The sequence below is a fragment of the Neofelis nebulosa genome, chromosome 1 (genome assembly GCF_028018385.1).
Source record: "Neofelis nebulosa isolate mNeoNeb1 chromosome 1, mNeoNeb1.pri, whole genome shotgun sequence".
Lineage (NCBI taxonomy): Eukaryota > Metazoa > Chordata > Mammalia > Carnivora > Felidae > Neofelis > Neofelis nebulosa.
The window spans coordinates 138,917,628-138,935,014 of NC_080782.1; the positions used below are offsets into that span (position 1 = coordinate 138,917,628).

General features: G+C 38.9%; 1 protein-coding gene across 3 annotated transcripts in view; it reads left to right on the plus strand.

Annotated features, from left to right (window-relative positions):
• CEP120 (centrosomal protein 120) overlaps positions 1-16,759 on the plus strand; it is an 80,955-nt gene extending 64,196 nt beyond the window's left edge. Inside the window, exons 20-22 of one of the 3 annotated variants that reach the window (XM_058737801.1) lie at positions 5,959-6,104; positions 16,153-16,285; positions 16,534-16,759. In XM_058737801.1, the coding sequence (XP_058593784.1) occupies positions 5,959-6,104; positions 16,153-16,285; positions 16,534-16,701 (447 nt within the window). In that variant the 3' untranslated portion in view covers positions 16,702-16,759. Of the gene's footprint in view, positions 1-5,958; positions 6,105-9,617; positions 9,836-9,863; positions 11,706-16,152; positions 16,286-16,533 lie in introns of those variants that run through there. The other 2 variants (XM_058737810.1, XM_058737820.1) reach the window with 2 other exon arrangements.
• The last annotated feature ends 628 nt before the right edge of the window (positions 16,760-17,387 follow it).

Below are 17,387 nucleotides of genomic sequence, written 5' to 3' on the forward strand. Positions count from 1 at the left end.
GTAATCAAAAATCTCCCAAAAAACAAGAATTCAGGGCCGAATAGCTTTCCAGGGGAATTCTACCAAACATTTAAGGAAGAGTTAACACCTACCTATTCTCTTGAAGCTGTTCCAAAAAACAGAATTGGAAGGAAAACTTCTAGACTCATTCTATGAAGCCAGCATTACCTTGGTTCCAAAACCAGACAAAGACTCCACTAAAAAGGAGAACTACAATTCTGATGAACGTGGATGCAAAAATCCTCAACAAGATACTAGCCAACTAGATCCAACAATAAATTTTTAAAAATTATCCACCATGACCAAGTGGGATTTATACCTGGGATGTAGGGTTGGTTCGAAATCTGCAAAGCAATCAATGTGATACATCAATAAAAGAAAGGACAGGAACCACATGATCCTCTCAACGGATGCAGAGAAAGCACTTGACAAAATACAACATAATAAAAAACCCTTGGTAAAAACCCTCAAGAAAGTAGGGATAGAAGGGTCATATCTCAAGATTATAAAAGCCATATATGAAAGGCCATTAATACCATCCTCAATGGGGATAAACAGAGTTTTCCCCCTCAAGTTAGACCTAACCTAGGAAGAGGAATGTCCACTTTTACCACTGTTATTCAACATAGTATTGGAAGTCTTAGCCTCAACAATCAGCACAAAGGAATAAAAGGCATCCAAATCAGCCAGGAGGACGTCAAACTTTCACTTGTCGCAGATGACATGTTACTCTAAATGGAAAACCCAAAATATTCTACCAAAAACTACTAGAACTGATCCATGAATTCAGCAAAGTCGCAGGATATAAAATCAATGCCCAGAAATCGACTGCATTCCTATACACCAACGATGAAGCAGCAAAAAGAAAAATTAAGGAATCAATCCCATTTACAATCGCACCAAAAACCATAAAATACCTAGGAATAAATCTAACCAAAGAGGTGAAAAATCTATACACTGAAAACTGTAGAAAGCTTATGAAAGAAATTGAAGATGACACACACAAAAAGGAAAAATACTCCATGCTTCTGCATAGGAAAAACAAACATTGTTAAAATGTTGATACTCCCCAAAGCAATCCACATATTCAGTGCAATGCCTATCAAAGTAACACCGGCATTCTTCACAGAGCTAGAACAATCCTAAAATTTGTATAGAACCAGAAAAGATTCTGAGCAGTCAAAGCAATCTTGAAAAAGAAAACCAAAACCAGAGGCAATCTCAATCCCGGACTTCAAGCTGTATTACAAAGCTGTAATTGTCAAGACAGTATGGTACTGGCACAAAACCAGACACTAGGATCAATGGAACAGAATAGAGAACCCAGAAATGGACCCACAAAAGTATGGCAAACTAATCTGTGACAAAACCGTAAAGAATATCCAATAGAATAAAGACGGTCTCTTTCTTACACCACACACAAAAATAAACTCAAAATGGATGAAAGACCTAAATGTAAGACAGGAAGCCATCAAAATCATAGAGGAGAAAGCAGGTAAAAACCTCTTTGACCTCGGCCTGGGCCACAGCGTAGTCTTACTCAACATGTCTTTGGAGGCAAGGGAAACAAAAGCAAAAATGAACTATTGGGACTTCATCAAAATTAAAGGCTTTCTGCACAGCAAAGGAAACAATCAGCAAACTGAAAGCCAACTGACAGAATGGGAGAAGATACTTGCAAACGACCTGTCTGATAAAGGGTTAGTATCCAAGACCTATAAAGAACACATCAAACTCAACACCCAAAAAAGCAATCCAGTGAAGAAATGGGCAAAAGACATGAATAGACACTTCTCCAAAGAAGACATCCAGATGGTTAGCAGACACATGAAAAAACGCTCAACATCACTCATCATCAGGAAAATACAAATCCAAACCACAATGAGATACCACCTTACACCTGTCAAAATGGCTAACATTGACAACTCAGGCAACAACAGATGTTGGCGAGGATGCAGAGAAAGAGGATCTGTTTTGCACTGTTGGTGGGAATGCAAACTGGTGCAGCCACTCTGGAAAACAGTATGGAGGTTCCTCAAAAAATTAAAAATAGAACTACCCTACAACCCAGCAATTGCACTACTAGGTATTTATCCAAGGGATACAGGTATGCTGTTTTGAAGGGAAACAAGCACCCCAATGTTTATTGCAGCACTATCAACAATAGCCAAAGTATGGAAAGAGCCCAAATGTCCATCGATGGATGAATGGATAAAGAAGATGTGGTATATACACATACAATGGAGTATTACTCGGCAATCAAAAAGAATGAAATCTCGCCATTTGCAATTACGTGGATGGAACTGAGGGTATTATGCTAAGTGAAATTAGAGAAAGACAAATATCATATGACTTCACTCATATTACTTTAAGACAAAGAACAGATGAACATAAAGGAAGGGAAGCAAAAATAATATAAAAACAGGAAGGGGGACAAAACATAAACTCTTAAATATGGAGAACAAAATAGAGGGTTGCTAGAGGGGTTGGGGGATGGGCTAAATGGGTAAGGGGCATTAAGGAATCTACTCCGGAAATCATTGTTGCACTATATGCTAACTACCTTAGATGTAAATTAAAAAATTAATTAATTAATTAAAGAAAAGAGTCAGATGCTCAGCCAGTTGAGCCATCTAGGTGCCCCCTCAAGACATGAGATTTAATTCAAGCTGTGCTTAGTGGAAAATTTCATAACCTTGAGTGCACTTAAAAAATAAGCAAAAAAAATATTTTTTTTTCAAAACATCCCTTTCAAATAGTAAAAGAATAAGAAATTAAGGCAACTAGAAGGAAGGGATAAGTAAAAATTAATGAAATAGGGAGGAAATGTGCATATAACACAGTCAACAAAGCAAAAAGTTCTTTGAAAAGACCTCCTCCATGGAGTGTTCAAGGACAAAAAGAGAATATCAAGAAAAAAAAAGGGGGGGGGGGACACAGGAATTCTGATCCCACAGTCATTTAAAAAGAGAGGAGAATGGTATTAAAATTTTTTTGTGAACTTTAGATACAGAACTTACAAAACTGACACAAGAAGAAACAAAATATTCATTGGATAGCTGTTAGGGAAATTGAGTCTGTAATGAAAAACTTTCACACAAACGCTCAAGACCCAGATGGCTTCACACGTGAATTTCAGTAAAAGTTTTAGAACTAATGCTAAACTTAAACTGTTTCAGAAAGAAGGAAGACAGAACATTTTTTAAAAACGAGACTAGCATAATCTGGATCTCCAAACCTGACAAAGATATTATAAGAACAAAATCAATTGGACATCCAGTCTCAGGAACATTAATAAACAGTGTATAAGCATCTGAACTGAGTTTATTTATTAAATAAAGGTAAAGTTGGTTGGTTAACACCTTCAGAAAATAAACGAGTAAAACATAAAAAGGGTGTATCAGTTGGAAAGAAGAAGATAAAACTATTATTTGTAGATGATACTATTATATTTAGAAAACCAAAAAGTATCTACAGGTGACAGACTAGAGCTAATAAGTGAGTTTAGCAAGTTTGCTGAAATGAACTCAGTACATAATTACCAATTTTAATTACACTAGGGCCAATTAGAAAATGAGAATTTAAAAACTGCCATTTACTATAACATCTAAAATCAAGAAATACCTACGAGCATATTCTAAGACTGTTCTTACCTTTCATCTGTAGAGAAGTAGAAAATATTAAATGAAATTAAGACCTAAATAATTGGAGAGGTAAACTGTTCACTGATTGAAGAATCAGTATTGTAAACATAATGCTTTTGGCCAAAGTGATGTGTACATTAAGCACACTCGTAAGCAGATCCCAGGAGACTTTCTTTATTCCAGCTTTAGCAACAGAGATTTATATAAAAATGTCAGAGTCCCGAATAGCTAAGAGAATTCTGAAGGACAGCCAGAGGTGGAAGACTTAATACTATCACTTATCAAGAGTTATTATTTTCAAAGTTACAGCATCAAAGCAATATAACTGAATGCAAAGGCAGAGAAATAGATCAGGTGAGAGATTCCATAAACAAACCCATACATATATTACATACATGGACAGAGGTGGTATATCAGTGTTGTTACTGCCAAACCATGGGAGATGGAACTTTTTTTTAGTAAATGTTGCCACATCAGTTGAAGCTCTATATGGGGGTGGGGGTGGGGGGAGAAAATAAACTTGATCTCACACATCCTCAAAACCAGTACATGAATTACATATACATGTACATGAATTAGTGATCTGAATGAACCTTCAGGATGGTATAAGAGAGCATCTTCATAAAGAGTCTCTTCAAGATTGAGGCAGGCAAAAATTTACTTAAGTTGGACAAAGAAGGCACCAGCCAAAAAAGATGAGACCAGATGTGGACTCTGTCAAAAATTAAGTCAAAAACACCACTAAAAGGAATGAAAAGGCAAGAAAAAATAAAACTAGTGGAAAATATTTGCAATATTTAAATAATTGACAGAAGACTTAGTATATATAAGGAACTATGAATATATCAATAAGGGAAAATGCATAGCCAAGTAGAGCAATGTGCCAAATGGCTGAACAGGAAATTCACAAAAAGAAAGAACGCCGTTACAAATATTATACCATGTTCAACCTCATTAGTCTTTGAAAAAAAATGCAAAATGAAATCACAGTGAGATACCACCATGTAACCTATCAGAATGGTTTAAATAAAAAAAGAAATTACCAAGTGCCAATAAGAATATGGAGCCCTGGAAAACTCACAGGCAAGTACAAATTAGTTCCAACTACTTTGAAAGCTATTTGACAATACTTAGTAATACTGAAATTTTTGTATCCTTCTGGTTGAATCCTATACCCAGTAGAAAGGCATACATAATGTTCACATCAGTTTTATAGAACGAAATTACAAAGCAACCCACATGTCCCTTGACGGTGGAATGAATAGACTGTGTAATAGTATATAGGAATGGCAGACATCAGCTATACCAAATACAAATGAATCTGCAAACCATTTTAACTCAAGATAGCCAAACATAAATATATACAATTCCATGTACATGAAGTTCAAAGCAGTCAAAAGTAATTTGTGGTGTTAGAAGTTAGGGTAGTAATTACCTTGAGGAAAGGATGAGTGGTTAATGGCTGGGCAGAAGCCACAGAGGCATTTCTGGGGTTCTCTTAAATTTCTGTTTCTCAATCTGCATGGAGGAGTTTGCTTTGCAAAATTTTACCACAATGTCCACTCGTCATTTGGCAGTTTATTGTTATTCAGAAAAAGTTTATGTTAAAAAAAGACATACCTGTTGATACAGTTCTCCCCTTTGGTGGTTCTGACCCCAAAGAAAAGGATCTGTCCCTCAAAACATATGTAGAAAGGACCATGAACCATCTGTGTTAGATGATAGGGTGTTTTACTGAAGCAGTGCTTATAATATCAGAAGTGCCTGTTCCTGAGAGAGTGGTTAAGTAAACCATGGGATATCCATTCTGTGGAAGGTTAGACATTCATTCTAAAGAAATTTTATATCCTAGCTGCAGAGATTTTTGTGTGATCTTGGAGAAGAGTAGAAAGGCATATTATTTATTACCTGAGCTTGAAGGAGAATTAGTGACCAGTGCAGAGACACTTAGTTCAATTTTTCAGGGCACATCTTTGTATAATTAAACTATTTCTTAGATGCTTTTACCACTGCTCCCTGGGGCATGTCATTATGTTGACAGCAGACTCTTTCTTTCCTTCATCTTCTGTTATCTTATGGTGGTTATCTAACCTCAATTCACTGATTGGGCCATGAATGATTATGGCTTATAACAAGAAGACGAGTGAGAGCTTTCAAGAGAGCCTGGGCCTTCCCAGATAGTAGGTGACTCATACAGTTGGAGAGCATGGCTATATCATGGGTATCATCTAACAGGATTATGAACACAAGTCACAGTCCTATGAGATACATTTATTCCTAACATAAGAGTATTGGCTTGTTTTTTTCTTTCGAGCGGGAACAAGAAAGTCAAATGGCTCGTCTTAAAAAACAGCAAGAAGAATTGGAACAGATGAGACTACGTTACCTGGCTGCTGAGGAAAAAGATACAGTCAAGACGGAGAGACAAGAATTGTTGGATATAAGGAATGAATTAAACAGGTATAATAACCAAAAAATTCCCTTTTTTTCCAGACACCAATGCAAGTTCCAGTAGGAGAACCTTTAATTGGCTATTGGTCCAAGGAAAGTACAATGTCAGAGCTTTACGAAAAATGTAGTGGACTAGCAAAATAGAAAATCTACACTAAGGACCATTATGCTATTTTTTGCCATAAATGTAGGTGTATGTAGCTTTTTTGTTCCTATTCATAGCGTTAATCCTTTAAATTTTATTTTTGTATGACTGCTGTAGGATTCTCGCTGCTATTTCAAGGTAATTGATTACACTGAATTTTTAATAACATAAAAGTAAGACACTTCAAATCTAGTTGTATTATTAATATAAATAATAAAATTGCCCTTACTTATTGAGCCCTTACTATAGGCCAGGAGCTTTTATAAATGCTTTCTTGGCTAATTTTTTTTTTTTTTTTTAATCTTGAAAGCAGCTTTGTGAGGAAGATATCATCCCCATTTACAGACGAGGAACCTGCCGATTAGAGATTTAAGTACCCTTTCCAAGGTCACATAGCTAGTAAATCATGGAGCCAGGAGGGTTCACATGTGATTCTGTCGCTGTGTTTTTAATTACTGTTCACCACTGGACTTCTCTGGAATGTCCTGTTCATCTGAGTTACGATTTCAGCAGTATTGCATGTCAGAAAAGCCATCATTAGAAAGCAGCATAAGAACAAATTACGGACTTTGGGGGAAGACTTTTTAAGTTAGTTGATCAAGATACTAGTATTTTCATTTCAGCACAGCAAACCGTCTTAGCTTGGGCTGCCATCTGTACACTGGGTGGCTTCAACAACAGAAATTTCTTTCTCACAGTGCTAGAGGCTCAAAGTTCCAGATCAGGGGACGAGCATGTTGAGTTTGTGGTGAGGACTCTCTGGCTTGTACATAGCTGCTTCACACTGTGTCTTCCCACTGTCTCTAGCGTCTTTTCTCCAATGAGCAGGAATGCCAGCATGAGATCCCCACCCTTATGCTCTCATCTAAACCTACTCATCTCCTGAAGACCCTTTCTCCAGATACCATCACATTAAGGATGAGAGCTTCAGCATATTAACTTTGAGGGACACAAAATTCGGTCCACAGCACATACATTTGACAGATGCAATCACTCTATTAGGTGGGTTCAGAGCTGAATTAGACAACTACACTTAGAATATTTATACATAAATATCAGTTGGAAAAGGTTAAGGTCTGTAGTGCCATGCTGCAGGCTCCATTTTCAGATTTTCGTTTTTAATCACATATTTGGTGTCCACTGTATTGTAAACGTGGAAGATGTTACAAATTAGTGAGTAACATGATCCTTGCTTTCCAACAATTTGCTGCCATATGCATCTAGTGCATGTTTTGGTTCTAGGCCACTCTATATTAAGCCTCCGCTACTTACTGAGCACGATTCTGTGGGCTGAAGATAGCCATTTGGTATCGAATTTGTAGGTCATGCAAAATTAAATCTTATTAATAAGATATTAAGATTATTAATCTCAAGAAATTAGGATTTAGAGAGAACTTAAACCAATAAGTAGATTAGAAACAAAAGCAGCGTCCTTATAAGAAAAACCTCTTAAGTGATGGGCAGGACATAATAAAACGGTTGATGTGAGGAAGCCGGGGAGGATTTGAGTGGCCACTAGTAACTGTGTGACTTGGCTGTCAAAGTGCCACTGCAGTTAGGGACATGGATAGATGTGTTCAGTTACTCAGCCCTGGTAAAACCACACCTGGGGTGTTCTTACCCACGTGCAACACGTTTTCAAGTCAGTCACCTACCTTGAGGGCTTCCGATGGAATGTGACCAAAAAGGTGGTTAGGAGAGTGAGGGATACTGAACTTGAGAACTCTAGGGCAGAGTATTAGACAGCCGTCTTCAAGTAGCTGGAGGGCTACTGAGCTAAAGAGAAGTCGGTGCCCTTCCTGAGCAGAATCATAGCCAGCTGTTGGAAAGGAGAAGCCTGGACACTAAGTTCTTTGTAAGAAAGAACTCTAACAGAGCAGTTGTACAAAGCAGTAGGTTCCTAGTGATAGAAACATGCAGGTGGAGGCCAGACACGTGTTTGTCAGGGATGTAGAGTGTCCTTTGACAACTTTATGGACTTTTTCAGCTATAAGGTTCTAAAGATCTACTGTGAGCCTGATGGGTGATTTGCGTTTTAGTCAAGATGCAGTAGGGATAATCTATCACTTGTATAAAAATTCCATTTATCTTTCATGCATAAACAGATGAACATGAAAATGGTTGGAGTTTCTAATACATAGTTTGATGTCATATGTCATTAGTTTGCACAGAGGACCCCTTTCTCCAAGAGAACTATAAAAATCACAACAGGGGCGGCATCCATACGAATTGCTCTAATTTGTACCATTTTTCCATTAACCATTTGATTTCCACCCCTGTCCCAAACCACAGTGCTTTCACTACTTAGGCTTCTTCTCTCACAACAGATGGAGATGTTTGGTATCCTTCTTGGACTGTAGACTTCAGTTTCCTGTTCGTTTGTGGGGAATCTTGTTCATACACTTGGAACACACCAAAGTGTATGCTGTCAAGAGTCCTGCACCCTTTCTTGGGGCTCAGTCCTCCTTGTCTGTGAGACCAGGACTCTCCTCACTGCATCTCCCCAACTCTGTGTCAATTCACAAGTGGATTTGGTTCTCATTGGCATGGTTACTCTAAAGACCATGCAGAAGCCGGGGCTCAGACTTAACTGCTTCATCCTTCTTATTTATAACAACAAAATTTAGGAGTAGTTGCAAATGAAAACATTTTTATAGCTACTTGCTAGAGGAATATGAGGTTCTCTCTTAATGGTATATTCTCAGTTAAAACAAAACCTATGCCTTGTCCAAACTTGGTATCACTATCACATAGTAAGTATACTAAGTATATGACATTTACAAGGCAGTGTGGTTAACAGTATTCCATCGGAAGTACCCAGATTCCAGTCTGAGACCTGCTCCATTCTCTGTCTCCTGGATGAGGCATCACAAACATAATGTGAAGACTTGGCAAACAGAGTCTTGAAATGTACATGCCCTCTGAACCAGGCATTCACATCCGTACAGTTTCACTTTCTACAAATGCTCAGTGACCTCAGCTCCATAATGGAAAGTTTTCTTCACGATTCACTGTAGTATCCCCAAAACCTAGTACTGTTTGGTACATTTGTGGAATGAATGGAGAAGGAAATTCTGTTCAAAACAACAGAGGTTTAACCACCTAAATATCAGCAATAAAGGATGATTAAGTAACGGTACATGCAAATGATGGAGTGTTGGGGAAGCCCTTGTAGAAGCACCCTTAGAGATGTAAGAAAACTTTTGTTATATTAGGAAGTGAAAAAAAATCATAGACAGCCTTGCCTGTATACTATCGTCAATGTTTTAGAAAAATATTTAAAATACACGTGACTTTTTCATAGAAAATTATTACTTGGATGGGTTATCTAAAGGAAGATCATAATGATTTCATTTTCTTTTTTTGCACATTTCCAGAACGTCTACAGTTCTTATGTATTTCATTATTAGAAAAACAAGTATTGTTTTCAAAACTGTCTTTGAAGAGTATGCTTACTCTGGCTAGCCAAGTCGAATGCTGGTTTTTGTCGTCTTCCTGAAAATCCTACTACAGACATAATTTACCATTAAGTCATTTTTTAAAACGGGGTTGTTAACAAAAAAATCAGAACCCAACATGGTATTTGCTGCCTGCTAGAGTGGTATTGGTTCTTGACTTCTCAGGTTAAGGCAACAAGAACAAAAACAGTACCAGGATTCCAGAGAGATTGCAAGTGGAAAAATGGACAGCCCACGTGGCAACCCATTGGAAGAAGGTTTGGATGATTATTTGACTCGACTCATAGAAGAAAGGGATACTTTGATGCGGACGGGTGTGTATAATCACGAGGATCGAATAATAAGCGAACTAGACCGACAGATCAGAGAGGTTTTGGCAAAACACAATGCCAGTAATTAATAACATTTGGAAAATCTTTACAGAGACTCCAGGCTTAAATTTTAATTTCATTGTCAAACTCTTAAAAGAAGAGAAAATGGATGTTTTAAAAACCTATTTTCAATTTTTTACAAGGAGAATTTTGTATGTTATTGTACAGTATTTATTTGATTTTATTTACCTTATGCTACCTCTCCCACCCTGGTTTTATTTGTCATTGCATTTTATACACTCACTTTAAATGACTTTTCATTATTTCCCATAATTTATGATTTCATGGCTAACTTTCAGAACAGCTTTTCGTGAGATTTGTTCTTAGAGAAACGACTACGGTAGTTTCCAGTTACCTAATTTTTCATGTCGAGCCAAAAGAGTCTATGTTGCACTTTAAAAAAGCCGTGTCCTGTTCATTTGAATATAGAGATCTCTCCAATTTTATTTAACTCATGTTAGATGGCCTGTTTTTAACTTGTAACTATTTGCCAAGGACAGGTTTGAAAACAGAAAACAGGATCGATGCAGAGAAGCCATAACACACACTGAATGACAAAAACAGTCATTTGTGTAAATAAAGTTCATACAGAGCAAACTTGTTTCAGCAAGTATTGAATTTCCAAATTTTCCGTGTGCTATTATCTTGCAGGAAGATGACAGTACTAGCTTTAAAAGGTCTTCTCTGCCCATCTCCTGCTCAAGATTGTGTTGTTTTCTTTTCTTGAAAAGAGGGATTTTTTTATCTTCCAGTAACACTGATGCTCGTTGTTAACCCAAACCCTCTAATGTAACAGGCAAACAGACACAAAGGCCCGTGCTGAGAAAGGAGGAGTGAAAAACGGCTATTTTTTACTCCCCCTAATCTTAATCAGTCTTTTTAAAGTACACGAGATGAAATCATTGGATTTATGTAGTGCCCTGTCTATAGAAGCTTCTGAGAATTCCTATACAACGTCTTCTTCATGGCCAACATCTGTCCTCAGAGCAACACTTTCTACCTCCTTTTACAGGGTGCCCAAAAGGCTGGTTAGCAGATTCACAGATTATGTGAGTCTTAAAATACATGATGTTTAAAATTTCCTGATTCCCAAATAGAATAAATTTAAGTGTACTTCAGGAAATAGGTAACATTTACCGAGAACTTCCATAAAAGCAGAACAGGCTGTTGGGAAACATGAAAATAATTTTCCCTTGTTTTCAGGGAGGTGTATTTTTTGGAAAAGCAAAGCCCCAACACACATTATAGGTTTCATTTTGTTTCCTTAATAACAAAGTATTCATCTTCTAAAAACAACCCAGCAGTAAAAAACAGAAAGAAATTTCTGAATGAGAGAATATGGACTAGGTGAATCACAGCAGGAATCAGAAATATTAATTATGGTTAAACCTTTCTCTCTTTAACTCATGTCCCACGAACGGAACAGGAGTGTTGTTATTTCGGAAGGTCTCTGGTAAAATATTGTGACTGTGCCTTCACCTGCTTTGTGTGCTGCGTGTGACTGTTTTCAGACACTAGAGGGGGCCTCAGATTTAAAGAAACAAAAGGACTTTTCTCATCTGGTGTGTGGTTCACTTCGCCTTCTGTAAAGCCATCCTCTGGCTCTGTCACTTAACAAATAAAAGTCATAATCCGATGTCTCTTGGAGATCCTGAGCAGTCTGTTACTGTTGTTCCGGCACAGGATCGGCAAGCACTCGGTACTCCCCGTCGAGTCACTTTGTGTTTTTGGTTTTTAAATGCTTACATTGCGGATGCTTTTCTGTCTCTTAAAATTGGGAACATCTGAAACTGTAAAACCTTTTCTGGAGTCTTTGAGCGACAGCCATTTCATATGTAAGTGTCCGTGAATGTGTTAACACCGGTCGCCTTACTGAGTTAGCATCAGTGTCTGGACTGGGAGTGTAACCACAGTAGATAAATATGTAGGGATTGGCGAACACGTTTCTCATTACTGCGCCCAGTGGCAGCTCTTCCATCCAATATTTTAGGGTGAAATAAAATTGACCTTTAGGTGTCCGTGGTCCCTCTACATGGAGAGAGTCTAGTTTCCCCGTCTGAGGCCGGCCTATCGTGCACGGGAAGGGTGGGTCACATCTCCCAGGTCTATGCGGTGCCCCATCCGTGTAAGCGTGTAGAGTTCCCTTCCCAGTGTAGCCCGGTCATTTCTGTGTAGACCTCAGTTCCTGATGCGCCGGCAGATGTGGGAGTCTGAGTAGGATCGAAGGATGTATCAAGGCACTGCACAGACAGCTTGAGAAGACAACAGTCTCCTGTGACCACATGACTTTTCTGGCCCACTTACTACTGTGTCCAGCGACTGCCCGGCCTGAATCTCATCTCTCAGTTTCCACAACACATTGCCTGTTCTGGTCTGAAAAGGGGTCCGCTGGTAGCTCTGTGTGGAATTTTAAAATTTGGCCTCTTGCTATCACTTTGTCCAGCTTGACTGAATAGCTAACTTGATTGTTTTTTGTTTTTTGTTTTTTTTTTTTTGCTGGTATAATTCACAACCATAAAATCACTGTGGTTTTTATTTTAGAGAGTACACATGAGCAGGGGAGAGGGCGAGAGAAAGAGAGAAAGAATCTCAAACAGGCTCCACATTCCGCCCAGAGCCGGATGTAGGGCTCAGTCCCTGACCCTGGGATCATGCCTTGAGCTGAAATCAAGAGGCCATCCCTCAACCAACTGAGCCAGCCAGGCACCCCTGAAATTCACCAGTGTATAAAGTATACAATTCGGTGATTATTATATTCACACAGTTGTGCAACGATCACTAATTCTAAAACATTTTGTTATCCTCACAAGAAACCCCATATGCATGAGCAAGTTCTTTGCCATTCTCCCCTCTGCCCAGTTCCTGGCAGCCGCTACTGTACCTTCTGTCACTGTGGAGTTGACTCTTGGGGACATTTCATATATCAAGTCCCAAAGTTGGTATTTAAAAAAAAAAATTTTTTTTTAATGTTTGTTTATTTTCGAGAGAGACAGAGTGTGAGTGGAGGAGGGGCAGAGAGAATCTGAAGCGGGTTCCAGGCTCTGAGCTGTCAGCACAGAGCCCGAGGTAGAGCCCTAACTCACGAACCACGAGATCATGACCTGAGCTGAAGTCGGACGCTTAACTGACTGAGCCACCCAGGTGCCCCCCCAAAGTTGGTATTTAAAACTGGATATACTGGAAAACCCGAGGAATTTTTTATAGCCAGCTCCTATGGTATACAACATTTTATCAGATGTTGTATTAAACGATAATAGGCAGAAGGCCAAAATAAGGGTGTAACATTTGCCAGTCAATGAAGACAGCTCAACTCTTACTATCAGTCACCTACCAAAGCAGTCATGAATAATAATAATAGTGAAAGGTGAGGGGCTCCTGGGTGGCTCAGTCGGTTACGCATCTGACTCCTGATTTCGGTTTAGGTCAGGTTCTCAGTTCCTGAGATGGAGCCCCATGTCAGGCTCTGTGCTGACACTGCAGAGCCTGCTTGGGATTCTCTCTGCCCGTTTCCCACTCGCATGCATGTGCTGTCTCTCGCTCCCAAAATAAATAAACTTAAAAACATCTTTATAAAAAATGTTTAAAAACTGTAAAGTTTGCCTCCGATCTGTCTACCCAGTGTTGTTATGCTGAACGTTTTCTACACCTGAGTTGCCCATCAAGCCATCCTTGAAGATCCCGTCTTCTCATTCTCTGATCGCGTGCACTGTTAGATGTCTGTTGCACCTTTCTTAACAAAATCCGGAGTGAAAATTAATGAAATTAATGACTCTGTTTCCATTTTGCCTTCCAAAGGTAAATTGGAGGATCCTTGAAACTTGTGTTACGTTCATGTTTTATAAAATTAATGTCTTGTCTTGAAAACAACAACAACAGAAAACCAGACAAAACGACACTGGCATCTCATTTTGCAGATAGCCCAGACCACGGGCGTAACAAATTGGAGAGAGAACTTTTCACAGCGGATTTCTAGCTGCCTAAATTAGGCTTAGTAGTCTTATTACTGGTTGGGCTTACCAACTGATGAAGTAATTTGTGTGAGAGTGCTGAATAAAGTCTGGTTGAATAATTTTTCTTATGGCAGAATGTGCAAATTGAAGTCCATCTTTGATATTTATGTTTTGGCATCTGTACCATCGGCATTGGAGCCCAGACTTTCCAGCCTTCCCTTTACTGCTCCCTGCTCTAGAGCAGTCCTTCTGCTTCCTCCTCTCTGCTTCCCTCGGCTTCCGTGATTCGGGAAACCAAGCCGTAACTCCTCTATCTTGGTGTAAATGGGACAGTCAGACAGGGTGGTGTGAGCACTTGAATTTCTCACTGAAACCAAAAGAATATAATACTGATCGTATTATATAGCCTCTATCTGGCATCAAGTTCGAATCCACTGTTGTTAGGAATGTAACTGTAAGAAGGCTGCTATATACTTAAATCTCACTTTATTTGCTTCTCTGGGGTTGTCCTCGTGTTTTCATTAGAAATGTTTTTACAGATGTAGGCTCTTCAGATATGAAGTTGCTCAAGTGGAGACGCACAAGTTTAGCTTTCAAATTAAAGGGGGGTAGAAATCTGCTTAGAAAGATTAATTTATAGATAATAATTTACTGACTGATACGTTAATGCACAGGGATCCCTAGGGGCTTTTAAAGATGTAGTCATTATATTCTTAAGGTTTCTAGGAATGTTAAACCTGTCATTCATAATAGGAGAGAACTAAAATAAGGCCCATTTATAATTTCTTTTTGGAAACATTTCATCCACAAATTCGTAGACAAATATTTTTTCTTTTCCAAGTAAACTAACAGTTGGACAGCACAATCCTTTTCTTAACATGTTAACTAGTCGAAAGCATGCAGACACAGTGGATGAATGCTGAGTTTTCCTCAACATTTTATATTAAAACTTGGCCAGAGAAAAAGAAATATTGCTGCAAAATCTTAACTTTGGCATTACTATAAATTTCTGTGAATGCCAACCCCATACTGAGGAGTCTGAGCCTGGTGGGTTTGCAGTATTTTCAGCTCTTCTTCAGCAAATTCTTCTATTAGTGAGTAGACTGAATAGGATTCAGAGCTTTAAAGAACGAGTAGTTCCAGCTGTAGGACTTCTTTCCGTCATGTGAAAAATCAACACATGGCCACTACCACTTCCATCTGTTTTCTTGAGAGAACTTTGGGATTTCGAACAAGACCGTTATTCTGTTACCTGAGTTCAGTTCAGATTCGGTGCAAAATGAGATGCCCTGAAGAAGACAGACTGTCAAATCAAGAATGTGAGGCATGAATATTGAGTAGCTATCTTCAGTCATGCTGTTTAGGTTGGATGAGATAGGGCTGCAGACTGGTATCTTCACCCGACTGTTGCCCTGAGGAAGGAAATTTCAGTTCCTGGCTTAGCTTCATTGTTGGCAGATGAGATTAATGGTCTTCTCTTGGTCTCTGACACAAGTTTATTTAGGTAACTAACTGAAATATGTAAAATGTCCCCAAAGAAAATAAAGGTACCGAATGGGTGGGGGTCCTGGGTGGCTCAGTCGGTTAAGTGTCCAACTTTGGCTCAGGTCATGATCTCACAGTCCGTGGGTTTCAGCCCTGCATTCGGCACTGTGCTGACAGCTCAGAGCCTAGGGTCTTTTTCAGGTTCTGTATCTCTCTCTCTCTCTCTCTGCCCCCACTCTCAAAAATGAATAAACATTTTTAAAAAAATGTTTTTAAAGGTACCAAATGGGAACTCTTTTTATAAATAGCCTTCAGAAGTGCTTTAGACCACAGACTTTTTTTGCCCATAAAAATTATATTTGCCAGCCCAGTTTCGGCCTTCCGTCAATCCATCGTCAACCCACACTCCTCTCCGTTATCTCTCTGCATGTGCGTGTTTACCAGGAACAAAGGACACCCAAAATGTGTCTTTAAAAGGTTATTTTAAAAATCCACAAAAAGGAAAAGGGAGGAGAAGGAGAAAGAGCAGCAAGAAGTTCATGCCCCAATTTTGTCCTTGGGTCGACCTTTGTTCGTTCTCAGGTCTACAAGGTGGCCACTGGTTCTGCTGGCTCTTTTATTCATTTGAACCTCAGTGTCCTTGTCCAGATCTACAGGGAGATGTCTGGAATCCAACACACAGACGCAGACGCACAGACGCAGGAGGAGCAAATGGCAGCCTAGTCTGTTGTTGCCTGAAGCCCCACGTGAAATTTGCCGTGTCCGTGCCACTGCCTTCAGGGTGCGTATGAGCTGAGCAAGTCCCGGTGGCGTGTCCTTCTACCAAAGAGAATAATCTGCCCCTTCTACTGAGATCAGATGAACTGAGGTAGTCATCGTGATTATGTATATTTATATTTTCTTATATTTGTGTATCTGTACGTTATTACGTTTACATAGGCGTTTGTAAACTGGGAATCCTTCGTTTAGTGTAGTACTCTATTCAGTTGCATATAAATTCGTAACACTGTTCTTCCTATTCTATCTCAGAGATTAGACCTTTCATGGGTATTCGTGAACCGTGGAGGGGACAGTGGGCCTCTATTCCCTTTACCAATCAACAGCCAAGAACGGACAGAAGACCAGATCTGCATTATGTTCTTGAGCCTTGTCTGCACTCACTATTCTAACTTTCCTATGACTCTGCATCCTGGCTAGTGAAGTTAACCAAAACTTCCAATCACAGGATTCTTAACAAAAGCTCTACTAATGCTTATTGATTTTATGGCAAAAAGGACTTTTCTCAGATTAAGAGTATTTGGATACCAAGGGTAATATCAGAGCTGTTTGAAATACATGCTCAGTTTAGTCAAACTACATCAGCTTAGCTGCTAGTCACATTGAAACTTCAGAGGGAACTATGTGGAAAAAAACAGATAGTTAATACTCTACTGTATACTTGAAATTTGCTCAAATAGCAGATCTTCAACATTCTTACCACACACACACTCACGTACACACGATAACTGTGTGAGGCGATGGATTAATTATGGTAATCACTTCACAGTGTATGTACCTATCAAATCATTACACTGTATACCTTGTATACGATTTTGTCGATTATAACTCAAACTGGGAAGAAAAAGAAAGGCATCCAAATTATAAAGGTATGAGTATCTGTTTACAGATGATGTAACTGATTACCTTAAAAAAAATCCAAAGGAATCTACAAAACTACCACCAGGACTAAGTCGGTTTTGCAAGGTTGGAAAATCCAAGATCAACATGTAAAAATCTACAAACATCAGTTGTATCTGTATATACTAGCAGCAAACAATACCCACAGCATAAAAATATGCAACACTTAGGTATAAATGGGACACACATTTGAAAGACCTACATAG